At 50.6% G+C, this 25451-nt stretch overlaps 1 protein-coding gene across 1 annotated transcript in view; it reads left to right on the top strand.

Annotated features, from left to right (window-relative positions):
- Nucleotides 1–25451, top strand: part of AGBL1 (ATP/GTP binding protein like 1) — a 474694-nt gene that overhangs the window by 40513 nt on the left and 408730 nt on the right. The window contains exon 5 of the mRNA XM_036278149.1: nt 5289–5326. Within this exon, the coding sequence (XP_036134042.1) occupies nt 5289–5326 (38 nt within the window). The remainder of the gene's footprint in view (nt 1–5288; nt 5327–25451) is intronic.

Raw genomic sequence — 25451 nt, 5'->3', positions numbered from 1 at the left:
CATAGGCGAAGCTGCTCACTTGGAGCCCGAGTTTTGGGAAATAGTTCAAAAGTTCCCGGTGGTGTTCTGTATTTAAAAAACGATTACGCAGTAGGGTTAGAGGAATGCAAAACACCACCTTTCTCGTTTTCTGTAGTTTGCAGACTGGATTAATAACATCATCCCTCAGCGGAGTGAATAATTGCAAATTGAACTGTGCAATGAGAACAGAGACAAAGAAGGATGGCACACCAATCAAAGACCTGAATCTAGACTAGGGGCTGAGGAAGTGGTACCTGAGTTAAGATACGAAGGATCAGGTATGATCTACAGGTGGAGGAGGAAAAGACAGCCTAGCGCAAGACAATATTTATAAATTTGCTGATGATTTAGATGGAGCTTTCTCAAGAAGAAGATAGTAGAAGTGACCTATAACCTCTAGAATCTTGGCTGAGTTATCCCACCACATTGAGAAACTGTGTACAGCGGAGGCCATTCAACTTTGCCTTTGGATGCGATTGTAATTCTCTTAGAGCTGGATGTTCTATAATAATCTAACCCATTCAGTGATGTGAACTTGGGGAAAGTTGACGGAGGGGGACAGTTTGATATTTCTACTTTTCCCCCCCTCCCTTTATTGATTTTTTGAGAGAGAGGGAGAGGGAGAGAGAGAGAGAGACATCGATGAGAGAGAACATGGATGGGCCACCTCCTGCATGCCCCCCACTGGGGATCGGGCCCACAACCTGGGCATGTGTCCTGACCGGGAACTGAACCTGCGACCTCTTGGTGCATGGGTCGATGCTCAACCACTGAGCCACACTAGCCGGACGGCATTACTACTTTTAGTCTCCCATGGACATCCCACTGGGAAGCTCAAACAGTATGGGATAATGTTATGGGTTTAAGCTCGAACAAAATAGTACCTTCTCAGAAAGCTCCTGTTCTGTAGCATCAGTAGAACAAGAATCATGGATGCTAGCTGCCCATGTCCAGTAGGGGGCAGTCTAGCACCCAGAGGTAGTAATACTGGGACCCCAGTTCACTCATTCAACACAGTGGGCGTGGTTTCCCAGAGTGGACATAATTGAATATTTTCTAACTTGTTTACATTTTAGATGCTTAAAATTTTGCATTTTATAGGCTTAGCCACTAGGATGGGCAATCTTAGTGTTATGCTGGTAAGCAGGAGAGAAGCAGAGCTCAATGTTCAGAGAGTGGACCCAAACTCAAGACATGTGTCCACCAAACAGACCAAAAATAGTGGCCCGGAGCCTGGACCCCAGCACCATGTGTGAGATCAAATGTGTTTGTTGTCTTGTTAGTTCATTACTTGTTTCCAGATGTTTGTTCTTGTTCAGTTCTTCCATGGACGACGCTATCTTTGAAACAACAGCTTTATAGGTTTTTTTTAATATCCTCACCCGAGGACATTTTTATATTTATCTTCAGACAGAGCAGGAGGGAGAGAGGGAGGAAGAGAGAAAGAGAAACATTGACGTGAGAGAGACACATCGAGTGGCTGCCACCCGCACGACCCCAACTGCGACGGGGGACAAACTGCAACCGAGGTACGTGCCCTTAGCGGGAACCGAACCCGGGACTCTCTGGTTGCGGGCCGATGCTCTAAGCGCTGAGTCAAACCGACCAGGGCTACAGGCTCTTTTTTTAAAGGAAAAAAATTCACGTCACTTTTCCAATAGGCACACATATGTATGTACGTGCATAAAAATATGTTTCTTAGATCACTGCTAACCTCTGCTAACTGAAATGGCTCTAATATATTCTGTTTCATCCCAATTTATTCTGTTTCATTAATAGGGCTAGTCAATATCTAGTAAATTTATTTGACAACCCACCATTGGATCACAGCCCGCAGTGTGAAAAATAACCGTGCCTAGGAAATCTCGCAACGTCCGTTTCCAAACCGATCCTCCACGGTCCCTAGGTCTTCTCCTGTTTACTTCTCCTGTTTACTCCCCCAACTGCATAGTTTCAGAGTCCCTTAGGGGTTTACCGCCTCCAGCAGAAGCTTGTCTGGGCCGCCCCTCTGTGCCCTCTTGACTGAATTTCCCCACAGATTCCCGTTCCCAGGGCTACAACTGTGTGCTCTTGTACTGATTTGTAAATACATAGACCCAGCTGTGGAGTTCCTCCAGAATTCTTGTTCTCCAGTGGCCTTCGAGATAGTTCCATGTAGTTTTAGCCCCATCATCTCGAGCTCAACATGCCCCAGATCGAAATTAGCATCTTCCCTGAACACCTCGGTTCCCCTCCTTAGTCTTTCTTGTCCCGTGCACCCTGGCCCGCTGTGTCCGGCCACCGCTGACTCTGTTTTCTTGTCTCTCATAAGTAGTCTGTCTTCTGATCTTGTTAACTCTTTGCTTCATCTCATGTTCCATCCTTGCCCATGTACACCCTTGATTAAAAAAAAAAAAAAAAAAGCCCTGGCCAGTCTGGCTCAGTGGTTAGAGTGTCGGCCTGTGGAGCAGAGTGTCCCGGGTTCGGTTCCCGCTAAGGGCGTGTACCTCGGTTGCAGTTTGTCCCCGGCCCATTTGGGGTCGTGTGGGTGGCGACCAGTGGATGTGTCTCTCTCACATTGATGTTTCTCTCTCTCTCCCTCTCTCTCTCTCCCTCCGGCTCTATCTGAAGATAAATGCAAAAATGTCCTCAGGTGCGGATAAAAAAAAAGCGGTTTTCTATTACCTACGGAATTGAATCTGAACTCTTTCAAGCACTGAGCAAAGGGGTCAAGTGCACCCTGAGTTGAATTAGAAGTCGAGCTCCAAGGTAGGAGCTGGAAAGAACGAAGTCGTGTCTGGTCACTCAGGTGTCAGCCTCCCTTCTTTGACTAATACGACGCTTACCATGTCCTTCCGGCCAAATCCGGACGTCGCTGTGCGGGTTTATGTTCATGACTGTGTCATCATGCTGTTAGACACTTTCCGGAGGGCTGGGATCTGGGCGTCACCTTGACTCAGCATCAGCATAGCCGTAGGGATGCTGCCTGCACACCTCCAGTTTCTCTCAAACCTTCACGTGCGCAGGAATGATCTGTTAGGACAGAGGTCCCGATGCCGCAGGGACAGGCGGGGAGTCTGCAGTTCTGTTCCGTTCCCAGGCAACGCGAAGCTGTTGTTGGGAGACCCGTGCTCTGAGCAGCGTCACTCAAATTCCCCTTCAACCCATCTCCGTGTCACTCTTCTGGGTGGAGCCACTGTCCCCTCAGACCCTCCTAACTGCTGTGCCTGCTGCCCGTCCGTCCCCACGGCTGGTCTCCCCTAAACAAGCGTGTCATGCACATCAGCAAGGCAGGGTCGCAGTTCAGACCTGGCCCGGAACCTGGGACGGGGCTACCCCCGGGAATCTGGAATGTCCCCGTTCTTTCTTGTCTTGCTTCTACAGTTTCCTTGTCTGCCGATCCCTTTGGTGAACTTCATTCTGCTTTCTGCCAGACTACTGATTTTCTTTTTTTAAAATTGGTTTTCTTTTATTGGTATTAGAGAGAGAGGAAGGAAGAGGGAGAGAGAGATGGAAACATCGATGAGAGAGAACATCAGCTGCCTGCCTCCTGCATGCCCCCCACTGGGGATCGGGCCCACAGCCTGGGCATGTGCCCTGACTGGGAATCGAACCAGTGGCCTCTTGGTGCATGGTCGACGCTCAGCCACTGAGCCACACCGGCCGGGCCAGACTACTGATTTTCATTGTGCCCAGCACAAGTCAGGCCCTGTGCCCTGCAGCGCTCACATTTTCTGCAGGGGCGTGGGGCCCGCCACACCGTGGATGTGTTCCTTCTAAGCCCACGGCCGCCCAGCTGTGTGTCGTTCCAGGAGGAGAGCTGATGAGAGGAAGACGTGGCTGGGAAGGATACATAGAGTGTCCGCCGATGACGAGTGGCCTCTCCTTGGCTCCGTCCTGCAGCCTAGCTGGCCTCACCGAGCTGGGGTCATCCAGCGGTGGGTTTGCCCCGCACCCAGTTTCTGGCCATTGCTGTTGCCGGGCTCCTTGGAGGTCGTGGGAAGCAAGGCTGCCTCTGTTTTGTTTTAGTTTATTCTGATCCATTCGTCATTATTATTATTTTCCTGCTGGCTCTATTGCTCCGTCTTTGATAATATATTGCAAAGAGAACTGCCCTTCATCAGCGGGGCAGGACAGCCCAGTGCAAGGGGCATTCTGGAGGCCAGCAGGTGGGGAGGAAGCAGAGGTGGGAAGTGAGGTCCTGGTCTGGGGTCCCGCTTGCTCAGGTGTCTTTAACCTTGGGAGGGTGATCCAGCCCCCCCGAGCCGCTCAAATCCTCAGAGGGGCAGGAACGGATCTGACTAACTGGTCTCAAGGATAAGTCACTAGAGCCATGCAAAATACTTTTCTTAAAACAACAACAACAACAACCCCAAACTCTCCCTCCCAGAACCACACTGTAGTGCCCTCAATGCCTTGAAGCTTCTTCTGCCCGGGGAGGCAAATGGGTGCGTGGGCCTTCGTGTGACCTTCCTAGGCCAGGGGAACTGACTGCGAGGTCACTAAGACATGGGCCAAAGGCATTTTCATGCTCCATGCCTGTCACTGCTGCCAAGACCGTGCACGTCCCCCATGGACGAAAACAGTCCAGAAGGAGAAACACGATGTAATCATTTGCCACCCTGAGGACCCAGCCTGTGTATATCTTCCAGTGTGCGCCCCGGGTGGGTGTGTCCCGCAGGTGTCCCTCAGGTGTCCCGCAGGTGTCCCGCAGGTGTTCAGCAGGTGTCCCGCAGGTGTCCCGCAGGTGTCCCGCAGGTGTCCAGCAGGTGTCCCGCAGGTGTCCCGCAGGTGTCCCGCAGGTGTCCCGCAGGTGTTCAGCAGGTGTCCCGCAGGTGTCCCGCAGGTGTCCCGCAGGTGTTCAGCAGGTGTCCCGCAGGTGTCCCGCAGGTGTTCTGCAGGTGTTCGCTGCTCTGCTGCACGCCCTCATCCTCCAGGTCCTCCTGCCCCCCGCCCTTCAGAGTCCCGGGTTCCTAGGGATAAGTGGGAGAAAGCTGGTGGGTAGGAGGCTCAGTAAAAGGAGGAGCCCAGTGGGAGGCAAGAGGGGCAGAGGAAGAGATTTCCCGCAGCAGAGGGACCCCTGAGACCCATTTGCAAGACGGACACTCCGCTCAGTGCGATTTCTGCATTTTCCTCTCCCGTGGCCAGCGGTGGAATCAATAGATTGCCCGCGGCCTGGTTAGCAATGGGGCTGGGCGGTGGCAGCCACGCGTGCGGGTGGTGGGACCCACGGTCTGGCGGACAGGACGTGGAGCACTGACTGTCTCATTTCCTTTCTCTCTCTGCAGGGCGGCTGCGGAGGTCCTTGTAGCGCTGCTGAAATCCAGTAAGCACCTCTCTGGAAAAGGGGTCCTGTCTCCCCCCTCCCAGTGCAGACAGATGCCCGTCCGGCTCCATGGCTCCACCCTGGGGGGCAGCAGAGCCTTTCTGGGATCTTGGGGTGGAGATGGAGAATGTTATGTCTGTTCCAAGCTCAGGGCTACAAAGAGAGAGCTAGTATCCCTCCCCGTGGGCATGCCATTAGACAACTGATTCGAAAAGGAGAGTGTTGAGCCCTGGCCGGTTTGGCTCAGCGGTTAGAGCATCAGCCTGTGGACCAGAGAGACCCGGGTTCGGTTCCCGCTAAGGGCACGTACCTCGGTTGCAGTTTGTCTCTGGCCCCAGGTGGCGACCAGTGGATGTGTCTCTCTCACATCGATGTTTCTCTCTCTTCCTCCCTCTCTGCCTTCCACTCTCTCTGAAGATAGCAAGAATGTCCTTGGGTGAGGACTGTGGGAATAAGCTCAGGTCCCATGGGGCTGTCCTGGGGAAGAAAAGGTGTTGGATGAGACGCAGCATCTTATGCTTGGTTGCCAACCCAGGTCCTGACTGTACCGTTGGGCAGGTGGGGTGTTAGGGATTGCTAGAATAGTGTAGATACTGATACCAAAAGTATATTAAGCCCTGGCCAGTTTGGCTCAGTGGTTAGAGCGTCGACCTGCGGTCCAGAGAGACCCAGATTTGGTTCCCGCTAGGGGCATGTACCTCGGTTGCAGTTTGTCCCCGGCCCTGGTTGGCCGTGCGGGTGGCAGCCACTCGATGTGTCCCTTTCACGTCGATGTTTCTCTCTCTCTCTCTCCCTCCCACTCTGTCTGAACAAAAAGTGAAAAAATGTCCTCGGGTGAGGATAAAAAAAAACCAAAAAAGTATATTAAGAGGTTGGTTCTTTTCTGAGTTCCTTGAGTAAATGCAAAAAAGAATAGCTCTGGGGGGTTTGGATAATTTGAGGATTTTTTTTCTTGCCTGGTAGCCCCGGTCTAATTATTCTGGGCATCAACGTCACATGGGCGATGCAACAGGAGGCACTAGGCACCTGGGAGCGGAGAAGCCTTAGCTTCATGTTTCCATCCCCCCTCCTTACCGCTTCATCTATTTTAATTTGGCAGTTTGGAAACCAGCGGCTTCCATTGTGATATTTGTTTCTCTATAGGGAGCCCAAGGCCTGTAGGTAAGAGGTGAACTTTAATAAAACTTATAAATAAAGATAAAAACACCTCCTTCCCCCGACCGTACCTCCCTGACAACTCTGAGCCCAGAGAAAGATCCGTACCGCGCAGACTTCCCTCTGTGGACTGAAGGGGAGAAAATGAAGCTTGAGTTAGTTTCGTTTCATTGGAACCTGATACAATACCCAGGTCTTCCCACGGCGGTTGGAGGAGGTGGGGGCAGGCGGGAGTAAAGAGGTAAGTCCCTGAGACAGGAGGGGCTCAGTGTGATCTGAGGGTTGTGGGGAGAGGACTGCTCATCCTTAAGACTGGACCTGCCTCAGGTTTGGCGTCCGGGTTCTCGCTATTTATCTGCTCCCCGTTTTGCCCCCGATGGACCCCGGTGTTGGATGCAGCAGGTGAGGGAGCCCTTGGACCACAGCTGCTTCTTCATGTGCAGTCAGTCACCTACACCTTTCTCAGCCCACGAGCTTCGAGCTGAGGACCCTGATTTACAGTGTACCCGCCGCGTGGGAAAATCCGAAAGGAGTCACATGCCAATCGTGAACTGTTTCCGTTGAAACACGATGCAGGGGGCGGGAGGAACTAGCAGCTGTGTGAATCCCCACTGATGCGGGCTGAGAGCCAGGTCCCAGCACAGTGGGGCTCAGCCGCCTGCGGGGTGAGGGGCGCCGTTGTGAGGGTTCCGACTTCTCTTCCTGCAAAGCCCGGGCTGCTCTCCTGATCAGACATTCCCTGGCTCCCATGGCCAGGTTAGATGCCCCTCGGGGCTCCCACAGGCCCTCCCTCCTGGGCGGTGACCACGCTGTGTTGACATCCCTGTCCCTCTCTCCCAGATGACTGCACACTTTTGCGGGGGAGGCTCCTTCTTGCTGATCGTTGTGTGACTCGCGTCGGCACCATAAGAAGGCCGATGTAAATATTTGCGGATTAAGCTTTGATATGAATGAGATTTCTCCTATTTACCTGGATGAACGTGACAACATCACCCCGTTATTCCCCGCATCCGACCACCCGTGCCTAGACTCAGCCATCGTGATGTTCAGAGTCCCAACCGCTGTTTACTCTGTCAATAGACGGTTAGCGAACGGAGGGCCTGCGGTCCTCTGTGCATGAAACAGGTCTGTGGTCCCAGTAAAAGCGGCAGAGGGTTATTTTTGAATTCTGCTGAGCTGTTGGGACAGCCCCTAGTCTACGTGTTACATTTGTTTTCCAATTTTTTATTAATTTATTTTTGTGACAGATATTTCTCCTTTTTCCCCCCTAGACACCCTCCTCCCCACCCTGCCCTCCCCCAGCATAGTTGTCCAGGTCCATTGGTTACACATACATGCATATAAGTTCTTTGGTTCATCTCATCCGTCTCCCCTGCCCCCCTCCTCTGAGGTTTGTCAGTCTGAACCATACTCCTTTCTACGTCTCTGGGTCTGTTCCGTTCACCAGCCCACCTTGTTCATTATATTCCACAAATAAGTGAGATCACGTGGTAATTGTCTTTCTCTGATGGGCGTATTTCGCTTAGCATAATGCTCCCCAGGTCCCTCCGTGTGGTCTCAAAGGATAAGAGACCTTTCTTCCTTGAGTTTTACATTCTTTATGACACGAGAGAGCCGAAGGACAGGTCCTCTGAGACTCTTTCTACCGCTAAATACAGACTCGGCCTCAATGTGTGTTAGGGATCCTCCCCCTTGGCACTGCTGCGTTTTGGACTGGATCATGCCCAGGGGTTGAGGTCTGGACTGTGCCTTTCAGGGGGGTTAGCAGCGTCCTTGGCCTCGGCTCACCAGGTGGCCAGCCGGAAAGAACGCAGGTGTCCGGAGCCGCTGCTCAGTGTGCCCTGGGAGGTCAGGTCACCTCCCGCTGGGGGTACCGGTGTGCATTGGAGCCCATACATGAGCGGATGCTCGTTCAAGCTTTCAGAGGACCCCTCCCCAAACGCCTTTAGAGGTGTGCCGCAGACATGCATGCCCTTCTCGCACAACTGGCCTCACATTCCCCCGCGTCGGTGTTGCTCCTACGGGCTGAAGAAAGTCGTTGTGAAATGCGGAGACTACATGGGAGGACCGCAGGCTGGGAGGCTGGACGATCCTAGCGCAGGGAGAGGAAATGGGTTTCACACCAGTGCCCGTCTCACGTGTGGGTAGAAGGATCTGAGAAGCAAGCTGAGCTCAGCAGGCGAGGGCTGTGTCCCAACAGCAGAGTCTGCCCTGGATGTGGGGAGGAGCCGTCTCTGTCCGCTCTGCCCAACCACAGGGTTGCACGGCGTGGGGGCTGAAGCTGGATGGTGTGCGGCACACCCCGCTAGGCCGGGGGTGCTGCAGGGGAGACGATGGCGTGGACTTCTCCAGCTGCTCCTGTTGTCTTCGTGCGCAGGATGTCACTTGGCATCCCAGGTGACTTCCTGTCGGCTGAGCCAGACCGCAGGACTCCCCATCTGGCGCTGCTGTCTAGGGACACTTTGGGGACCCGCAGCTCCTACACAGCCCCTTTAGCTGGTGATGCCCACGCGTCCTGATGTTTGCTCGTCAGTATAAAACTTGGCCGCTCGAGTCAGTCTCTGTAATTGCATCACTAAAGGAGAGCATGCCCAGGTCCAAGTGAAGACGGAAGGACACATCTGGGACCTTGGGGACCGTCAGTGTTCCTGTGGCGATAAGCATGGCTGGGCTTGGGAATCTGAGGTCGCTAGGACCCTATGGAGTAGTGGGCAGCTGGAAGCAATCCCAAGCAGGCAGTAGAAAAGCAGACAGAGGGGTGTGGGAGACTTGGAGCCCGCCCTCTGCAATAACAAAACGGGCTGCACTGGGCTGGTTTTATGTTACTTCAGCTCTCTCTTCCCTCACGTAGCTAGTGCAGGAGACGCCAGTGGATGGTAGCGGAGAAAACGAATCAGAAGACAGCTCTCGCCCTGGCTGGTGTGGCTCAGTGGGTTGAGCATCGCCCTGTGCACTGATAGGTTGCTGGTTCGATTCCTGGTCAGGGCACACGCCTGGGTTGCAGGCTCCGTCCTGAGTGGGGGTGTTCAGGAGGCAGCCGATCCCCATCTCTTTCTGCTCTCACATCGATGTTTCTCTCTCTCTCCCTCTCCTTTCCTCTCTCTCCAAAATCAATATAGAAAAAAAACCGTCGCTCCGTCAAGGATCCTTTTTGTATGCATGTGGGTTGAATGATTTAATCCAAACCCTGTGCCTTTGGGTTGTAATAGCTCCTCCTCTCGACTCCCCCATACGCAGATTCTACTCCAGCCTCCTGTATCAGAAGTTCCGCCTGTTCGTGTCTGATCCTCTGCAAAGACACGTAGCTGTTTATTAGCAGAACGTAAAGCGCTGATGAAGAAATAACGCAAGCCACACTTGTCTCTGATAAAATCAACACGACACCCTCTCCCCCTGCGTTTGTTCTCTGCCTCCACTGGGCTTCCTCTTTCGTCTGTGTCTCCACCTCTCTCTCCTTCTTTCTCCCCCTCCTCTTCTTTTATCATTCTGCACTCCACCTCTCCCCGTGAGCATCAGGGAGCAACACAGTTCTGGAAAGTTTTGGCCCTGGAAATGGCCTTGAATGAGATTATGCCTGATTCCTATGGGCTCCCATGATGCATCTTTAAATAATGCCTTGTTTGTTTGTTTTTTAATGTTTCATTGTTGATTTTAGAGAGGAAGGGAGAGGGAGAGAGATAGAAACATTGATGAAAGAGAATATCGATTGGCCGCCTCCTGCATGCCTCGCACTGGGGATTTGACCCACAACCTGGGCATGTGCCCTGACCGGGAATCCAACCGGTGACCTCTTGGTGCAGGGTCGACGCTCAACCCCTGAGCCACACCAGCCGGGCAATTGTGCCTTGGTCTTCACCTTGTTGCCCAGATTTAAATGTCACAACCTTGCAATAAGGAAACACCCGAAACCTCCTCCAGTTCATGCCCTAGATCATGCTAAGGAGATGACGGATTTATTTCAGACTGTTCTCCAGTGTAAGAATCAGCATTGAGAGGAGTCTGGGAGTTTGCAGGAGTCGGGGCCTGGAGAGTGTGGGAACAGGAAAGTGAGTCAGTAAAGGAGGCAGCCTGAAGGAAGGAGGGAGACAGAGATGCAAGAGAGCTAATGGGAAGTTTGGCAGGAAGAGGAGACTCCTCACTGATCTGAGTTAATGCTCTGTCTGGCTGGCTCGCGGGGACAGCTGTCGGCCTATTGCTGCAGAAGTCTAGTGCCCAGAGCTGGGATCACAGACAGACACCCGCATGCTCTCTGGGTTGTCCGCTGTCGCCTGGCAGTTAGCAATGCCATGAGGGGAGGACTTGACGGCCAGTACTCGCTCTGCTGCAAAGTCAAAAGAAGGGGCTGATTCTGAAACGCCCCATTGGAGACTTCTGTAGGAATGAATCCTTGGAGCTCTGAGGAGTTCCCAGAATGGCAGGCTAGGCGTCAGGATGGTTGGCATCATGACTCCTGAGATCTTATGACCATACACAAGTAGCGTGGGTCAGTGCAGGGTTCACGGTCCATGCATGTGCAACCTGTGTGCCCATGGGGCCCCAGGGCGGTGCCCACACAGCCTGTTCCCTCCCCCTCCAGTGTCCAGATGAGGGCCACGGACTCAGGCTCTTAGAACTGGACAAGACCTTCGCGGTCGCTGAGCGCAGTGATATTCAAACTTCTTTTTTTCTTTTAATAGAGAGCTCAGCACTGTCTGTCCACCTCCCATTGATTTTCTTGCAAGGTGGCCTCTGAGACATTCGCAGAAATATAGGGCTCCCGAGAACCTGGCAAACAATCGACCTTTTAAATATGGAAGCACATTGGACAGACAGCATTGTGTCGGTTTGACACGTTGATGGGGTGCTGTTAGATGCAGTTGCAGTGTAGTGATCGCCAGCATCCCTATCACATCACATAGTTGTCACTTCTTCTTAGTGGTTGGAGTAGTTAAGATGGAGTCTCTTAGCAGGTTGGATGGTTATAAAGTGATATTGTGGTCTAGCTCCCAGGAAACTTGTTCTTACCCACCTGCTCATTGTCACATGGGGAAACTGAGGATCAGAGAGAGGGAATGACCCACTCACATCCCTGACGGCCTCCTGTCCGGCTGACACTGGCTCGGTCTTTGAGTCTCGGCGTCAATGTCTCTGACCAGGGTTCCTCTGAACTCCACCCAGCCCCCCACCTGTGCTCAGCTGCAGGCTCCCCGTCAAACAAACCTTCCCACAGAGCCTACATTTATACCTCTAGGAGCTAACCATACTGAAATCTGTGATTCTTGTATTTTTGCATTAAGTGCATGTAAGTATGCATTTTGGTGTATGTACACATGCGTTTTTCCTACTGGGTATAGCTCCCAAGGGCCGGGGTCCCTCCCATAGCCCCAGACCTCGCTCTGGGCTGTGCCCACAGGGACTGCCAAGCTTCATGCGTTTGCTTTTGACACGCCTTAGCAAAGACACCAGCCCGATGCATGTCCCTGGAAGGAATCACGAGTCCTCTTCCACTACAGCTTCGGGAGAAACATGCAATCTGTTTCTGGGGTGAACCCAAAACCTACTACATAGAACACGGCTCACCGAGAGGATGCCTGTGATGGGCTTTGACACAACAGCCAGCTACAGCCCCCACGCTGGGGGTTGATTGACAACACAGTGTCTACTGTTGATTGAGCTCTTAGTATGTCAGCCACCGCCTATGCATTCAGTCTGTCAAGGAGGCAGTCTAATCCCACTTTACAGGTGTGGGAACTGAGGTTTGGAAAGTCTAAAAAATGCACACAGCTTATGGACCGCAGAGTGTCCCTGCCGATCTCCACGTCCCTGGGACCTGAGCCCTGTGTGTACCAAGATGAGATTAACGAGGGTAGGTTATTTCTTTTTTCCCCCTAAAGACTGTAAGACCAAAAGCTGAAAGGAAGCGAAATAAGCACTTCGTAAGTATTAGAAGGATTTGGGGGCAGCACATCTGTCATTTATTTCTTTAGAAAGAGCATCGTGAGGTCCACATCACAGGAGCATCTGAATGGGACCCAGCAGGAGGTGCCCACGTACCCAGGTGGCTGAGCCAGGGCCGGAGTCTCTGCTGTGAGGCTCAGCACCAGATGAGGCTGAGGACTGATGGGCGAAGGAGAGGAAGGGAATGGGGTGGGGGTAGGGGTGAGGTGGGGGGAATCAAAGACTCTGGTTATGCCAGCCACGCCCCTCTTGAAATATGACCTCCTCACCTTGGCTTAATACGCTGACCTCTCTACCAAATATTTTTGCCTTTTAAAAGGGTAAGCTTGCTTCCCTTCCCTGCCAAGGTGATCACACCCCATATTTGGGACTGGCCAGACAGCAGCCCATGTAGTTCCTCTTCCCGCCATGTGGTGGTGCTGTTCTTTTAGTTATCTTAGCCGCGCAAGTCCAATATTTATTTTAGGTGAGTAATTTGTTTATCAGGAGGTTATTTTAATCTAATTTTGGCCATATTTGCGATTCCACACTATCTGTGCTTCCCAGCGTTAGCAGCTTGCATGTCTTGAAGGAAATTAGCAGAAGATGGTCTCAGAGGTATTTGCTGAGCCATTATTTAAGGGAGCTGGGAGGAGGCTGGGGGAGAGGAGCCTGGTGTTGGAAAAACCTCTGGAATGTGCTGCATTCCCAGGGATGTTCGCTTGGTTCAGAAGGACTCACGGAGGGCGGGAGCTTCCCCGGCGACTTCTGTGAACGCTGCCTCTGGTAAGCCGCAGCAAATGTGGTGGCCGGTCCCCAGGTCCCTCTCCCCTTTCTGATAGCTTGCGGCTTCAAGTTCACTGCCAAGGTCAAAGGCAGAACTCAGATGCTCTCTGCCTTCCCACAGTCCACTTTCCGTAATGTTTCCTGCGAGCCCTCACGAGGGTCAGGAGTGGGAAGAAATGACTGTTTACTAGGAGACTTCCAGTGAATATGGATCATGGCTATTAATTATAGACCACTGGCACTTACCAATCAAGATGCGGGGAAACGATACTTAAGGGAGGTTAATGATTTTTTCCCAAAGTCTCACAAATAGCAAGTGGACAGCTAACATTTGGATTCGGTTGTGACTGTCTCCAAAGCAGAACATCTTCCTATTTTAACGTGGATTCCCACCCTCTGCAGAGAGTTGGGGAACAGGACTCTGCTGGTGGGCTGTGTGACCTTAAATTAGTTCTTTTTATTTTTTAAATTTTTATTTTTTAAATTTATTTTAGAGAGGGAGGGAGAGGGAGAGGGAGATAGAAACATTGATGAGAGAGAACATCGATTGGCTGCCTCCTGCATGCCCCCCGCTGGGGATCGGGCCCACAACCTGGGCACGTGCCCTGACCGGGAATTGAACCAGTGACCGGTTGGTGCATGGGTCGATGCTCAACCACTGAGCCATACCAGCCGGGCCTTAAATTAGTTCTTTGTCATTGCATTTGACAAGGTTGCTTTTTCAAAAATGAGAGGATTACATAAGATGAGTAGTCTGAGAAATCTTTATTAGAAGAAACTTAAAAAGACAATGCAGTCTTATGAGGGAAGGACATAGTCAAACCAGCTAGAATGGGAACAGAAGTGGGGGACCCCAGTGAATGACAGCCCACCTTTTCCTGCTACCCCTTATCTCCCTGGCTCTTGACTGACACGGAAACTTCCACGAAGTTCTTTAGGGCTCGGAGGAATCCAGTTTGAAAACCTCTGAAATATTCTCACGGGACACTTTCAGAACTCAGTCTGTTGTTTGGACTTACATTTTAAAGATGGGCAGACACATCTTCTAGGAGGTTTGGAAAGGGTTCATTTTTACTCTGTGGTGGTCCTGAGGAAGAGCTTGTGGAGTTTGACTTGGAACGAAAGATGCAAAATGTTGTTTTCATCCTCGAGCCCTCGTCCAATAACTTTGGAGTCTCCTGGGACTAAGATGCCTGGTGAAACAGGACCTACTTAGACGAGGAGGGTCAGCTTCCAATGGGGGTTAGAATGGTTGGCAGGGTGGAGGCTCCACACAGAGCCATGGATGGTGGTGTTGAGTTTTTCCTGCTCGACACAAAACTTAGCCACATAAAATACTGCAATAAGCCCTGGCCAGTGTGGCTCAGTTGGTTGGACATTCGTGCACCTAAAGGTTGTTGGTTCGATTCCCAGTCAGGGCACATGTGGGGGTTGTGGACTTGATCCCTGGTATGGGGCATGCAGGAGGCAGCTGATGGATATTTCACTCTTACATCGATGTTTCTGTTTCTCTCCCTCTCTCTCTAAAAATCAATGAAAAAATCTGTAAAAAAAAATCTGTAACAAGATTGTAAGTAATCTTGGTTCTTACACCCAAAACAGCAGTCTGTCTTTTAACGAGGTGCCCTGTTCTCTGGCACCAGTTTAACCAGTTCTAGCCGCAGGTCTGGGCCATGACCCAGGATCATGTATGAAGAGGGTGCGTTTGCTAAAAGCTCGACTTCTTACTCTCTGAACGGATAAGACACGGTGGACAGTGGTGTTTGCACAGTGGTCACAATGCTGGCTCTCCTGAGACTGGATTCCAATTGTTGCCACTCTGGGCATATTCCTTCATATTTTGTTACAGTTTCTCATCAGTAAAGCAAGGAAAATGTATCTTCCAAGGATCATTAGTGAGATTGAAACAAGGCGAGGGGCATGTAAGGGGGTTCAGTGCTAGATTTTAGTAAATCTATGTAAAGATCAATTCTCATTGTCTTATCTCAGCACTTAGAAAACTCTGGGAGTTTCAGGAATTGGCCACACAAAGGGCAGGGAGCCTCTTGCAATCCCTGAGGGCTGAATGGATACATAGTTATTTTGAATAGATACATAGTTGTTTTCAATGTCCGGCTTCCTCCTAAAAGCTTTTTCCTTAAGAGGAGTAAGTAAATATCGACACACAGCAGATTCAGTGGGTGGAGGCGACACCCATGTACTTGGTTTTCATCCTGGGTTATTGAGAGTTAACATCCTGGGTTGCTGAGCTCAGAGCTGTATCATCCTGGCATAATGAATGACTGGCTATGGATTGACAAAGATAAAGTATCACCAAGATTTAAAGAGATAGACAAAAAGATAAACAACTCATGGCTTCGAAGGTGCAGTAGCTTCCTCATCACATTTAAGATCGACTGTGCAATTATTTGTGCATGTCAAGATGTAAGCCGGGTGTTCTAATAATAGCAGTTTAGAGTGGACCTTTTTCTACATTATCTCATTTAATCTTCCCTGTAGTTTTGCAAGGTGGGTAAATATTTAACTGTTTAACTATTCTGTAGCAGTGGTTCTCAGCACGAGTGATTTCGCTCCTGATTTTGGGCGTTTATTTAGCAAGGTCTGGTTGCCACATCGGGGTCTGTGTGTGTAGGGGTGCTCCTGGCATTGAGTGGGTAGAATCCAGGATGCTGCTAAATACACTACAATGCACGGGACAGCCCTCTCCCTCCACCTGCCCGGGGATGTCAACAGTGTAAGGCTGGGAAACTGTTCTATATAGAAATACTGAGGCTCCAAGAGACTGGCTTGCAGGAGACGGGGTGAAATGTACTTGGCACACTGGGACTGAAATCCACCCCTTCATTTCATAAATGGGGCGTTTTCAAACTTTTACTCTTTTAAAAAAGAAACAAAACACCTGGCTGGTATGGCTCAGTGGTTGAGCATCAACCTATGCACTAAGAGGTTGTTGGTTCGATTCCCAGTCAGGGCCTGATCCCCAGTGGGGGGCCTGCAGGAGGCGGCCAGTCAATGTTCTCTTATCAATGTTTCTCTCTCTCTCCCCCTGTCTCTCCCTCTATCTCTGAAATCAATAAAGAAACAAATATTTTTAAAAAAGAAAACAGGTGTAACTCTGAAATCCTTTGCGGTGCCAGTGCATGTAAATAGAAGTCAGCTGCACTGCGGCAGTGGGGGTGGGTGAGGGGACCCGCTCGGCCTCTTCCTAACCCCACCCCCAAATGAGACCCACTGCCCTCTTGACACCCTCAGACCTTCAGGATTTCCTGGAGCCATTATATATCCCGAGGGGATGATGGCATCCGCGTTGTGTTTTATACAACGTGTTGGCACTGGAGGGGCAGGAGGTGTGGGGCTGAGCAGAGACCTTGCTGGCATCGTCCAGGTGGCGGGACAGGGCTGCGAGGGTCACGAGGGAGAGGAATTGAGTTCCGTCGAGGACGCACTCGGCTCAGGCGCTGATTGGACACCTGCTGGACGGCGTGGGCAGTGGGCCAGGGGCGCAGGGGCGGTGCTCCTTGCCTTCCTCCGCGCACCCCACGGTCTGCAGGCGTCATGCAGCGCGATCCGAGTGGCGGGTGACGTCTGCAACCCCGCCGATGTGTGTCCCCGGGGTGCCCATTGCTTGTCTGCACTCTGGCCGGAAGCAGGCAACGCCCCGACAGACGGGTGTCTCCCGTGTCGGTGACAGAGAAAGGCAGGCGGGGACGGGCTCTGTTCTCCTCCCTGGCGTGAAGCCTGGCTTTCTTCTTACCGTGTCATCGTCTGACGAGTCCACAGTGGCAATGGGAGTGCAACCAGGTGGAGGTTTTCTGCGTGGCCTTAGAGGGGAGATGGCTCATGTTGGGACTTAGCAAGTGTGTCTTTCCCTACCCAGAGCCTAGACTCCAAAGACAACTCTGGATGGATAGGAAAACTCCTGGGACATTTTAGGTCTAGGGAAAGATGCTCATTTCTCAGGGCTTTCTTGCAGAGACGTGGAGAGCATACAACAAAGAAGAGGGAGAGTTTCAGCCTACCACATTATACCCTGCCGTACTATACCCTGCCGTATTATACCCTGCCGTACTATACCCTGCCGCATTATACCCAGCCGTACTATACCCTGCCGTACTATACCCTGCCGCATTATACCCTGCCGCATTATACCCTGACGTACTATACCCTGCCGTACTATACTCTGCCGTGATGGAGGGCACCGCAGTGGGGTCATTGGTCCTGATCCCTGCTCCCCCCTCACTTTCTCTTTCAAAACAGTTTGATTAATGGATTGATGTTGAAAGAGAGACACACCGAGAGAGGTTTGTTGTTCCACTTATTTATGTATTCATTCATTGATCCTTATAGGTGCCCTGACTGGGGATCCAACCTGCAACCTTGGCAAATCAGGATGATGCTCTCACTGACTGAGCTGTCTGGCCAGGGCCCCCCTCACTTTCTCTACCCAGCTTCAGCTCCCAGACTTTTTGTCATTTGTGCTTTCCAAGGCTGGGCTTTTCCACGCGTGCTCTTGAGATTTCTAGAATGTTCTGTCCCCGGGTCGCAGCTCAAAGGGTCTTCCCTGCCCACCCGATCTGCAGCAGCCTCCCCCTTCGGCACTCAGGCATCACTGTCTCTGTCCCTCATGCCCTTGTCCCTACCTGAAACCATCTCTGTGTGCGCCTGTTTATGTCTGCACCTGCCCTGGTTCCCTGTGTAGCAGCCCCCGGTAGCAGAGACGTCTGTGCTCCTGGCACCGTGGTCGTCCCTGGCACATACTAGCACATGGTAGTTGCTAAGTAAGTGCTTGTCGAGTGAGTTAATGGTGGTGCCCTGGGTCTCCAGTGGACGAGCTGGTTGGCGCTGCCGATTCGCTGCATCTCTCTCCCCAGCAGGCTCCAGCCCTCAGGACAGCGTGTCTGCTTCTTTGCACACCCAGCGCCACCTCTTAAGTGATTGCTTCTTGCTGGGAAACAACTCATTTCAGAGCATTTTCAGACTAACAATATTTTAGAGATTCATATTCCCTCACATCTAACACGCCACTGACTATCAGGTGCACCATTTTTTATGTGCCATTAAGAGTGGGGGAAAAAAAACCAACCCACCGCCAGTCGTGATTGAAACCCTGTTGTTGGTAAGAAACACTTTAATTTTGGAGATGCTAAGATGTGGAAAAAATACATGCCTTAGAGCTGATAAGGAACCAGAGGAGATTGATTCATTACAGGGGGTGCAGGGTACTGCGTCGAAGGAGGCTGGAGCAGGTGGTGGTTCAGCCTAATTTCTGTCCTTACATACGGGGCATTCTGAGGACCAGAGGAATGACGGGGGTGAGCAAGGAAGAGACATGGATTCTGAGGCTTTGGAAATGTATCAGTGGGAACATTACAAGGGGTTGGTGATTTTTTAAAAACATGGTAGATGAGTCTAGTTTTATTATTGTTTTTCTGTATTGATTTTAGAGAGAGAAGAAGGGAGAGGGAAAGAGAGAGAAACATCAATGAGAGAGAACATTGATTGGCCGCCTCCTGCATGCCCCCCTGGGCATGTGCCTTGACCGGGAATCGAACCAGCGACCTCTTGGTGCATGGGTCGATGCTCAACCACTGAGCCACACCAGCCGGGCAATGAACCTAGTTTTAAAACAGTGCTCTGAAGGACAGATCCGTCCCTTAGCCTCCTCGGCCCCTATTTCTGGAACTCAGGAAAAGCGTTCACAATCATGAAGGAAGTCAATGGGGAAGCAAGATTTGCTCGAAACTCGCATTTACTTTATAACCACGTTCGCGGAGATGTATCTATTCTACAAAGAGAGAGAATACCTGCAGGCTAATTCCGTATCGTTATTGGTATTTGAGCTCATAATAATCGAGTATAATTTCCATTACCAGTGACACTAAGATTAGTCATATTTCAGGACAAAGCTCGCTGCTTCTCCTCGGTGAGCGAGCCGCCCCGGCAGCTGCTGGCAAGAAACCGGGGCAAGCGGAACCGGTGTCCCCTTCTCAGTGACACTACACGCATGTCCTGGGCCCTCTTCTGGGCTGACCTCTTGCAGCCGCTGGCTGGGGGTCTGGGAGGCTCCATCCATGTCCAGTGACCCGAAGAACCATAGGGTATAGACACTTTCAAGCCTTTTTGAGTTTCCTATTAAAAACCAACCCTCCCCGCAATTCTAGGGGCCTGGAGGGGAGAGAAAATGGATGCGGGAGGTTCAATTTGGCTGAAAGGGTTTCCCTCAAGCCCCCAAGGTTTCCTGCTTCCACTGGTTTTATCTCCATTACCTTTCGGAAACATTCCTCAGGAAGCTGGTTCTCCTGCTAACAGGTCAAGGTCTTTATCCGGGTACAGAAAGGGTCCATTGTACCCACTAGCATCCAGAGCTCTGGGGTAATTCCTGGCTGTCAGCTGGGGCGCAGACGGGGATTCCACTGGCATCCTAGACGTGTTATTTCTGAGCTCTGTGGACGTCCGTTGTTTACCTTGTCTCTCAGCCTGTGTTTCTTCCTTTGTAGAAGGAGGAAAAGGATGCCTGTCTCAAAGCATTTCCGTGAGATAAACGAGATGATCGTGTACAATGATTAGCACAGTAAACAATCGGCAAATAAATCCTGTCTAATTGTAACTGCTGTTATGATGGCAACAAAGTTGGCAGCTCCTTGTTCAGTGTCATATGATCTCGAAGGCTTGATACAAAGTCTGCTTTGTCCAGAAGTATCTTCTGTATTGACCCCTGGAGAGAGCGCAGAAATAATCTGTTGCAAAGGATAACAAGTATGTTGCTTCAAGAAGTTCAAGTCACCCTGATCTTGACATTTAGTAAGGTCTCCCAAGGGGGTTGTTCTAGGGTGGAATATTATAGCGTGTGGGTGCTGCGGTTCACAGAGGGTCTTTAATGGGGGGTGGGTGGGTTCTGATTGTGGTATAATTGCTACAGTGTCTGTGGTAGAATTGCTACAGTTGGGGGACACAGTGCGGGGAGGGTTTGGAAGCAAACCTTGGAGAGTAAATGGCAGTTTGATGAGCCCAGGTGCATGGTCTTCTGTTCTGGGCAGAGGATACCATCTTGAAAAGAATTCACTGAATTGTCAGTAGTTCATATGAGTGGATTTTCATGAAGTTGCTAAAATAAATGACAGGGCTCTTCACCTCCCAAGCAAGAGTTTCTTGAGATAATGATGCAGTCCTCTGGGGCTGCAGGTGATTTTTGTTCTCAAGAATGATGGGGGCTGAAGTCCTTGTATTTCTTCTCACTCGTATGTGCCTTATCAGAAGCGAGGGCGGACTGTTAAACACTGAACTGTTATCCTATGAACTGTCTAAGAGGGTCTTAGAGCCCTAACCAGTCTTGTAAAAATGCTTTACTGGAATGAGACCCAACCACAGTACATTTTGCCAGAGAGGGAGCCGTAAAGATCTCCATTATGGACATTGTAAGAGCAGCTGAGATAAAGTGGGGTGTAATCCTCATTGTGTATGTATTGGGGTATCTCAGGACAGATCGACAGCAACATACAACTGGGGACCGTTCGGGGTGAAATGTCGGTTCTATTCCACGGGAGTGAGGAACGCTGATTATAAGTTTTACTGATTTTGAAACTTTTCCTCGGGCTGTTCTCACCGGTGAAAGGGATGGGGATTTTGGATGTTATCCCTGTGGAGAAGGCGGCTACCGTTTATTGAACACATACTTAGTGCCAGGTGCCATGCTATGCATTCATTCCTTACCACGGACCTTCAGTTTCTTTACCTTGCTTTCCTATTTGCAGATGGAGGAAATGTAGCTCAGAATGGCCAAGTAACAGTGAAGTGTGCACAGCTAGTAAGTGACAACGTTCAAAGCAGCAGCTACGGACCCCGGGCTTCCTGTCCTTTCATGAGTCTATCAAAGGCACATTCATATCCCGGGCATTCGGCACTGCTGTCCCCAGTAGCAGAGGGGGGTGGGATAATAACTAGATGGCGACAGGTATTAAGTGCTTGTTACTGCCAGGCACTTATATGTATCATCTCATTTAATTTTCTTCCCACCGGGAGGAAGGATTTTCTCAGTTGTGTTTCAGTGAAGACTGAGGCTAGGGCCATGAAGTAAGACGCTCACAGCTCTGCAGCTGGAAGGTGGTGGGGCTCAGGGCCCTGGAAAGGACCCCAGAAGGGGAGTTGACAGCTGTGTGGCCGGCGAGGGGCACTGGGTCTGGCAAAGGGGGGTCAGAGGTCTGCACCGATGTGCATGTCTCACGCCTACTGCTGTGGCTGTAAGAGACCAGCTCCCTGCTCTGCTGCAGGTTCCCACGCGTCCCCTGCTGTGAGGTCAGGTCCCTTGCAGAACGTGTGAAGAAGAAAAGGTTCGGAAAAGGCCAAACCAGACCTGCAAACGCCAAGGCAAATCGAACCCCCCACAAGGACTACTGAGAGCGTGCGCGGTTCCCTCCCAGTGTTCGTGTCCCTGTCCCCTGGCGTGTCGGTGTGCAATGCCAGGGGCTCTGCAGGAAAGACACGTGCAACCTCGGAGGGGGCACCGAGGTGTGGAAATACAGCTCCGAAGGGGTCCCACTGCTGACAGAATGAGCTGCAGATGGGAGGCTGAGGGGTGTGCTCTGGAGAGGACATTAGAAATAGACTCAGAGGGTCACCTGGAGGCGAGGACAGCAATGAGTCCCTGGCCGAGACCTTCGGCCGGATGCCCTGAGCGGCGGATGGAGACAGGTCTCCGAGAACCCCTTTCAGATGAGGTGGGGTCGGGGTTGGGGACTTGAAGACCCTCAGAAGTGCTCCTGTCCACGCTACCCACATTCTCCCAGGCGTGTAAGATAAACCGATCTGCTTAAGAAAACGATTTTTTAAACATTTAAATTAAATCAATATTTTGAATTAAGGAACAGGATCCCCCCGCCCCCCCAAGAAAATCTTAGGAGAAAGCCATTTATGCAAGCAAAGTGCAGCTGGTCTTTTTGTAGAGGGTTGGGGGGACCTGGAGCCCTCTCCCACCCCTGAACCCTGAGCTCACTCCAAGCAGTGTATGAAACCTCACCTTTTATGTTTCATCCTCACCCAAGGACATTTTTGCATTTATCTTCAGATAGAGCGGGAGGGGGAGAGAGAGGAAGAGAGAGAGAGAAACATCGATGTGAGAGAGACGCATAAAGTGGCTGCCACCCACACGATCCCAACCGGGGCCGGGGACAAACTGCAACCGACTTACGTGCCCTTAGCGGGAACCGAACCCAGGACTCTCTGGTCCGCAGGCCGACGCTCCAACCACTGAGCCAAACCGGCCTGGGCAAACCTCACCATTTTTTCTTTGCTATTTAGGCTCCCTTGGCAAAGCCCTGTTCGCCCCAAATTTTCTAGAACTGCTCCAAGTCGCTGATCCCAGAGTCCCTCATTTCGCCCTATGGCTTCTCTCTCTCTCTCTCTCTTTAAATCTTCACCTGAGGACATTTTTTCCATTTTTTGTTCAGACACTCTAACCACTGAGCCAAACCGGCCAGGGCTGCTTTTCTCTTTGTTCTTCCCGATGAGTCTCTTCTTATCGGGTTTTCCATAAGCAAGAATTTTTGCAAAACTGCCCAAGTCCTTCTCAGAGGAAGATGGACTTGTGTAAGTTCGGGGGGACGGAGGGGAAGCTATTTCAGGTGTTAGTAAACATGACCGTTTATTGTGGATTAACAGAAAATCAAATAAAGTCGTTGGGATGTGATAAGGGTTTTTTTCCCCCATTATTTTCCTCACCCTCCAAAAAAAAAATGAAGGTCATTAGATACCACGTCCCCTTCAATAGGTAAAAGACTAAAGCCTTTAGGGTCCCACTGTCCACAGGCCCCTGGGCACTGTTTTTGCCAGTTTGGCATCATTTCAGTAGGTGATTCATTCTTTCCATATCTGCTACTTAATCCTCTGCTTTGTCTCCAACATCAGACATTGGGTAGGCTGCAACCTTGACTGGGCAGTACAGGGCTCTAGGGCTTCTGGCCGGGACTAGGCAGAGAGAAAGGTTTCTGGTACGGAAGAATAATTCATTAAAGCAGCTCATGGAGGCGGGAGGACCTTCCACAAACACACCACCCAGTGAATAAAGCTCACCACTTGCAAGTCAGGGTCGGGGCTGAATGATATGTTGAAAAATGTGGAGAGAGAGAGAGAGAGAGAGAGAGAGAGAGAGAGAGAGAAAGAAAGGAAGGAAGGAAGGAAGGAAGGAAGGAAGGAAGGAAAGAAGAAAGAAAGAAAGAAAGAAAGAAAGAAGAAAGAAAGAAAGAGAGAAAGAAAGAAAGAAAGAGGAAAAGGGTCAGAAATCTCAGTGGGGCTCAGTGAAGCCTGACCATTTAGAATTTGACAAACAAGCAGGAAAACGGAAGAAGAGTTTTATTAATATAATGAGCAAGCCCTTCTGGAATGAAGCACTGGTGTTCGTGTTGTTTTGTCATGAGGGAAGGAGCTGACCTGGGGCTGGAATTCATGGTTATCCCCTGACGGCTCCGGGCGTCTCTTCCACCCACTCAGCTAGAAGCATGTATTGTCTCGTCAGCCATGCACACCTTTGGGTGGTGGAGACTACAGTCACGAGGGGACAGAGGTGCAAGTCTGGAACATTTGTGCCCGAGACTCAGCTGCTGGGAGCCCAGCACACCGGCAGGCACCTACCCGGACAGTCTGACCGAGTCCACGTTTGCCCACCGGCTCCTTAGTCTGAAGGGCTTCCCATGGAAATGGCAGATGTCAACAAGAGGGGTGTCAGACTCTCTCCACCTGCATTCTCCGAAGAGAATTGAAACGGTATCTTTGGAAAATTAGGAAATCATCATCGTTCCGTAAGATGGGTCTCATGAGAGGTCTCGGCCAAGATCATTCAACGAACAAAGAAAGAACTCATGGTGCTGAAGGGGGGAAGGGAACCATGAGGGCGCCCCCTCTAGGACGTTAGGTGCCAGACAGCCTGCAGCTCGTCCTGCTGGGTGAGTCTCCCCTCTACCTGAACACGTGGACTCCGCCGTCTTGCTGAGTAGGCTTCCTACGAAGGGCTCCTTTCTTTTATTTATTTATTTATTTATTTATTTATTTATTTATTTATTTATCCTCACCCGAGGACATTTTTTTTTTATTTTATTTTTTATTTTGTTCAGATAGAATGGGAGGGAGAGAGAGAGAGAAAGAAACATCGATGTGAAAGGGGCACATTGAGTGGTCGCCACCCACACAACCCAACCAGGGCCGGGGACAAACTGCAACCGAGGTACGTGCCCTCAGCGGGAACCAAACCTGGGTCCCTCCAGACCGCAAGCCAATGCTCTAACCGCTGAGCCAAACCGGCCAGGGCAAGGGCTCCTTTCTTGAACTTCATCAGACCCTTGGCTGTCCATAAATTGACTTCCATTCTCTTTAGGAAAAACACCCAGTGTGTCTCTTACACATGACAAGTTTTCAGATATGATCTCACTGAGTGTCCTTTTCCTTCCCAATCTACATCTTATCATTTGCTCAACCCAGTGACAATAGCCTAAATCCGCTGAGATGCAGGAAAGAATGGGAATCTCTCTCTCAGGCTCTCTCCCCCATACATACGGTTAGGATTGTTTTCGAAAGTATTTCAGAGTAAGCTACAGACATTTCATACTCCAGTTCTGAATTCCCTAAACACAGTGATATTCCCTTGCATAAGCACCATTTATCAACATCTCATGTACATTGACACAATACTATGAGTTCATCTACAGGCCTTGTTGCAATGTTACCAGTTGCCTTGTGTTGCAAGAGAAAAACAAAATGCTTTCTGTCCCAGGATAGAAGGGATAATTATGTATTGTTTTCTAAGGGTCGTGTCATTTTGGTCTCCTTTAGCTCAATTCCTCAGTCTTTTTTTGCGGGGTGGGGGGAGTGATGGTGGTGCCTTTCATGACCTTGACATTTTTGAGGAGTATAGATCAGATATTTTGCAGCACACCCCTCATTTGGAGCTTGTTGATTTTTCTCACGGTTCAATTCAGTTTATGCATTTTTGGCAGGAACTCCGCTGAAGTGATACTGTTTCTTTTTCAGGGCATGATATCTGATGATGCACTTAAAACAATTTAAACAAAAAATTATTGATTTAGAAAGAGGGAAGAAGTGGGGGAGAAAGAGAGTGAGAGAGAGAGAGAGAGACTGATTGATTAATTGTTCCACTTACTGATGCATTCATTGGTTGATTCTTGTGTGTACCCTGACCAGGGATTGAACCCGCAACCCTAATGTATTGGGATGATGCTCTAACCAACTGAGTTACCTGACCAGGGCTTAGTGATACACTTTG

Source organism: Molossus molossus, unplaced genomic scaffold, assembly GCF_014108415.1.
Source record: "Molossus molossus isolate mMolMol1 unplaced genomic scaffold, mMolMol1.p scaffold_m16_p_24, whole genome shotgun sequence".
NCBI classification, from domain to species: Eukaryota; Metazoa; Chordata; class Mammalia; order Chiroptera; family Molossidae; genus Molossus; species Molossus molossus.
Note: the sequence above shows the minus strand (reverse complement) of the source record. Positions and strands in the feature narration are given on the sequence as shown.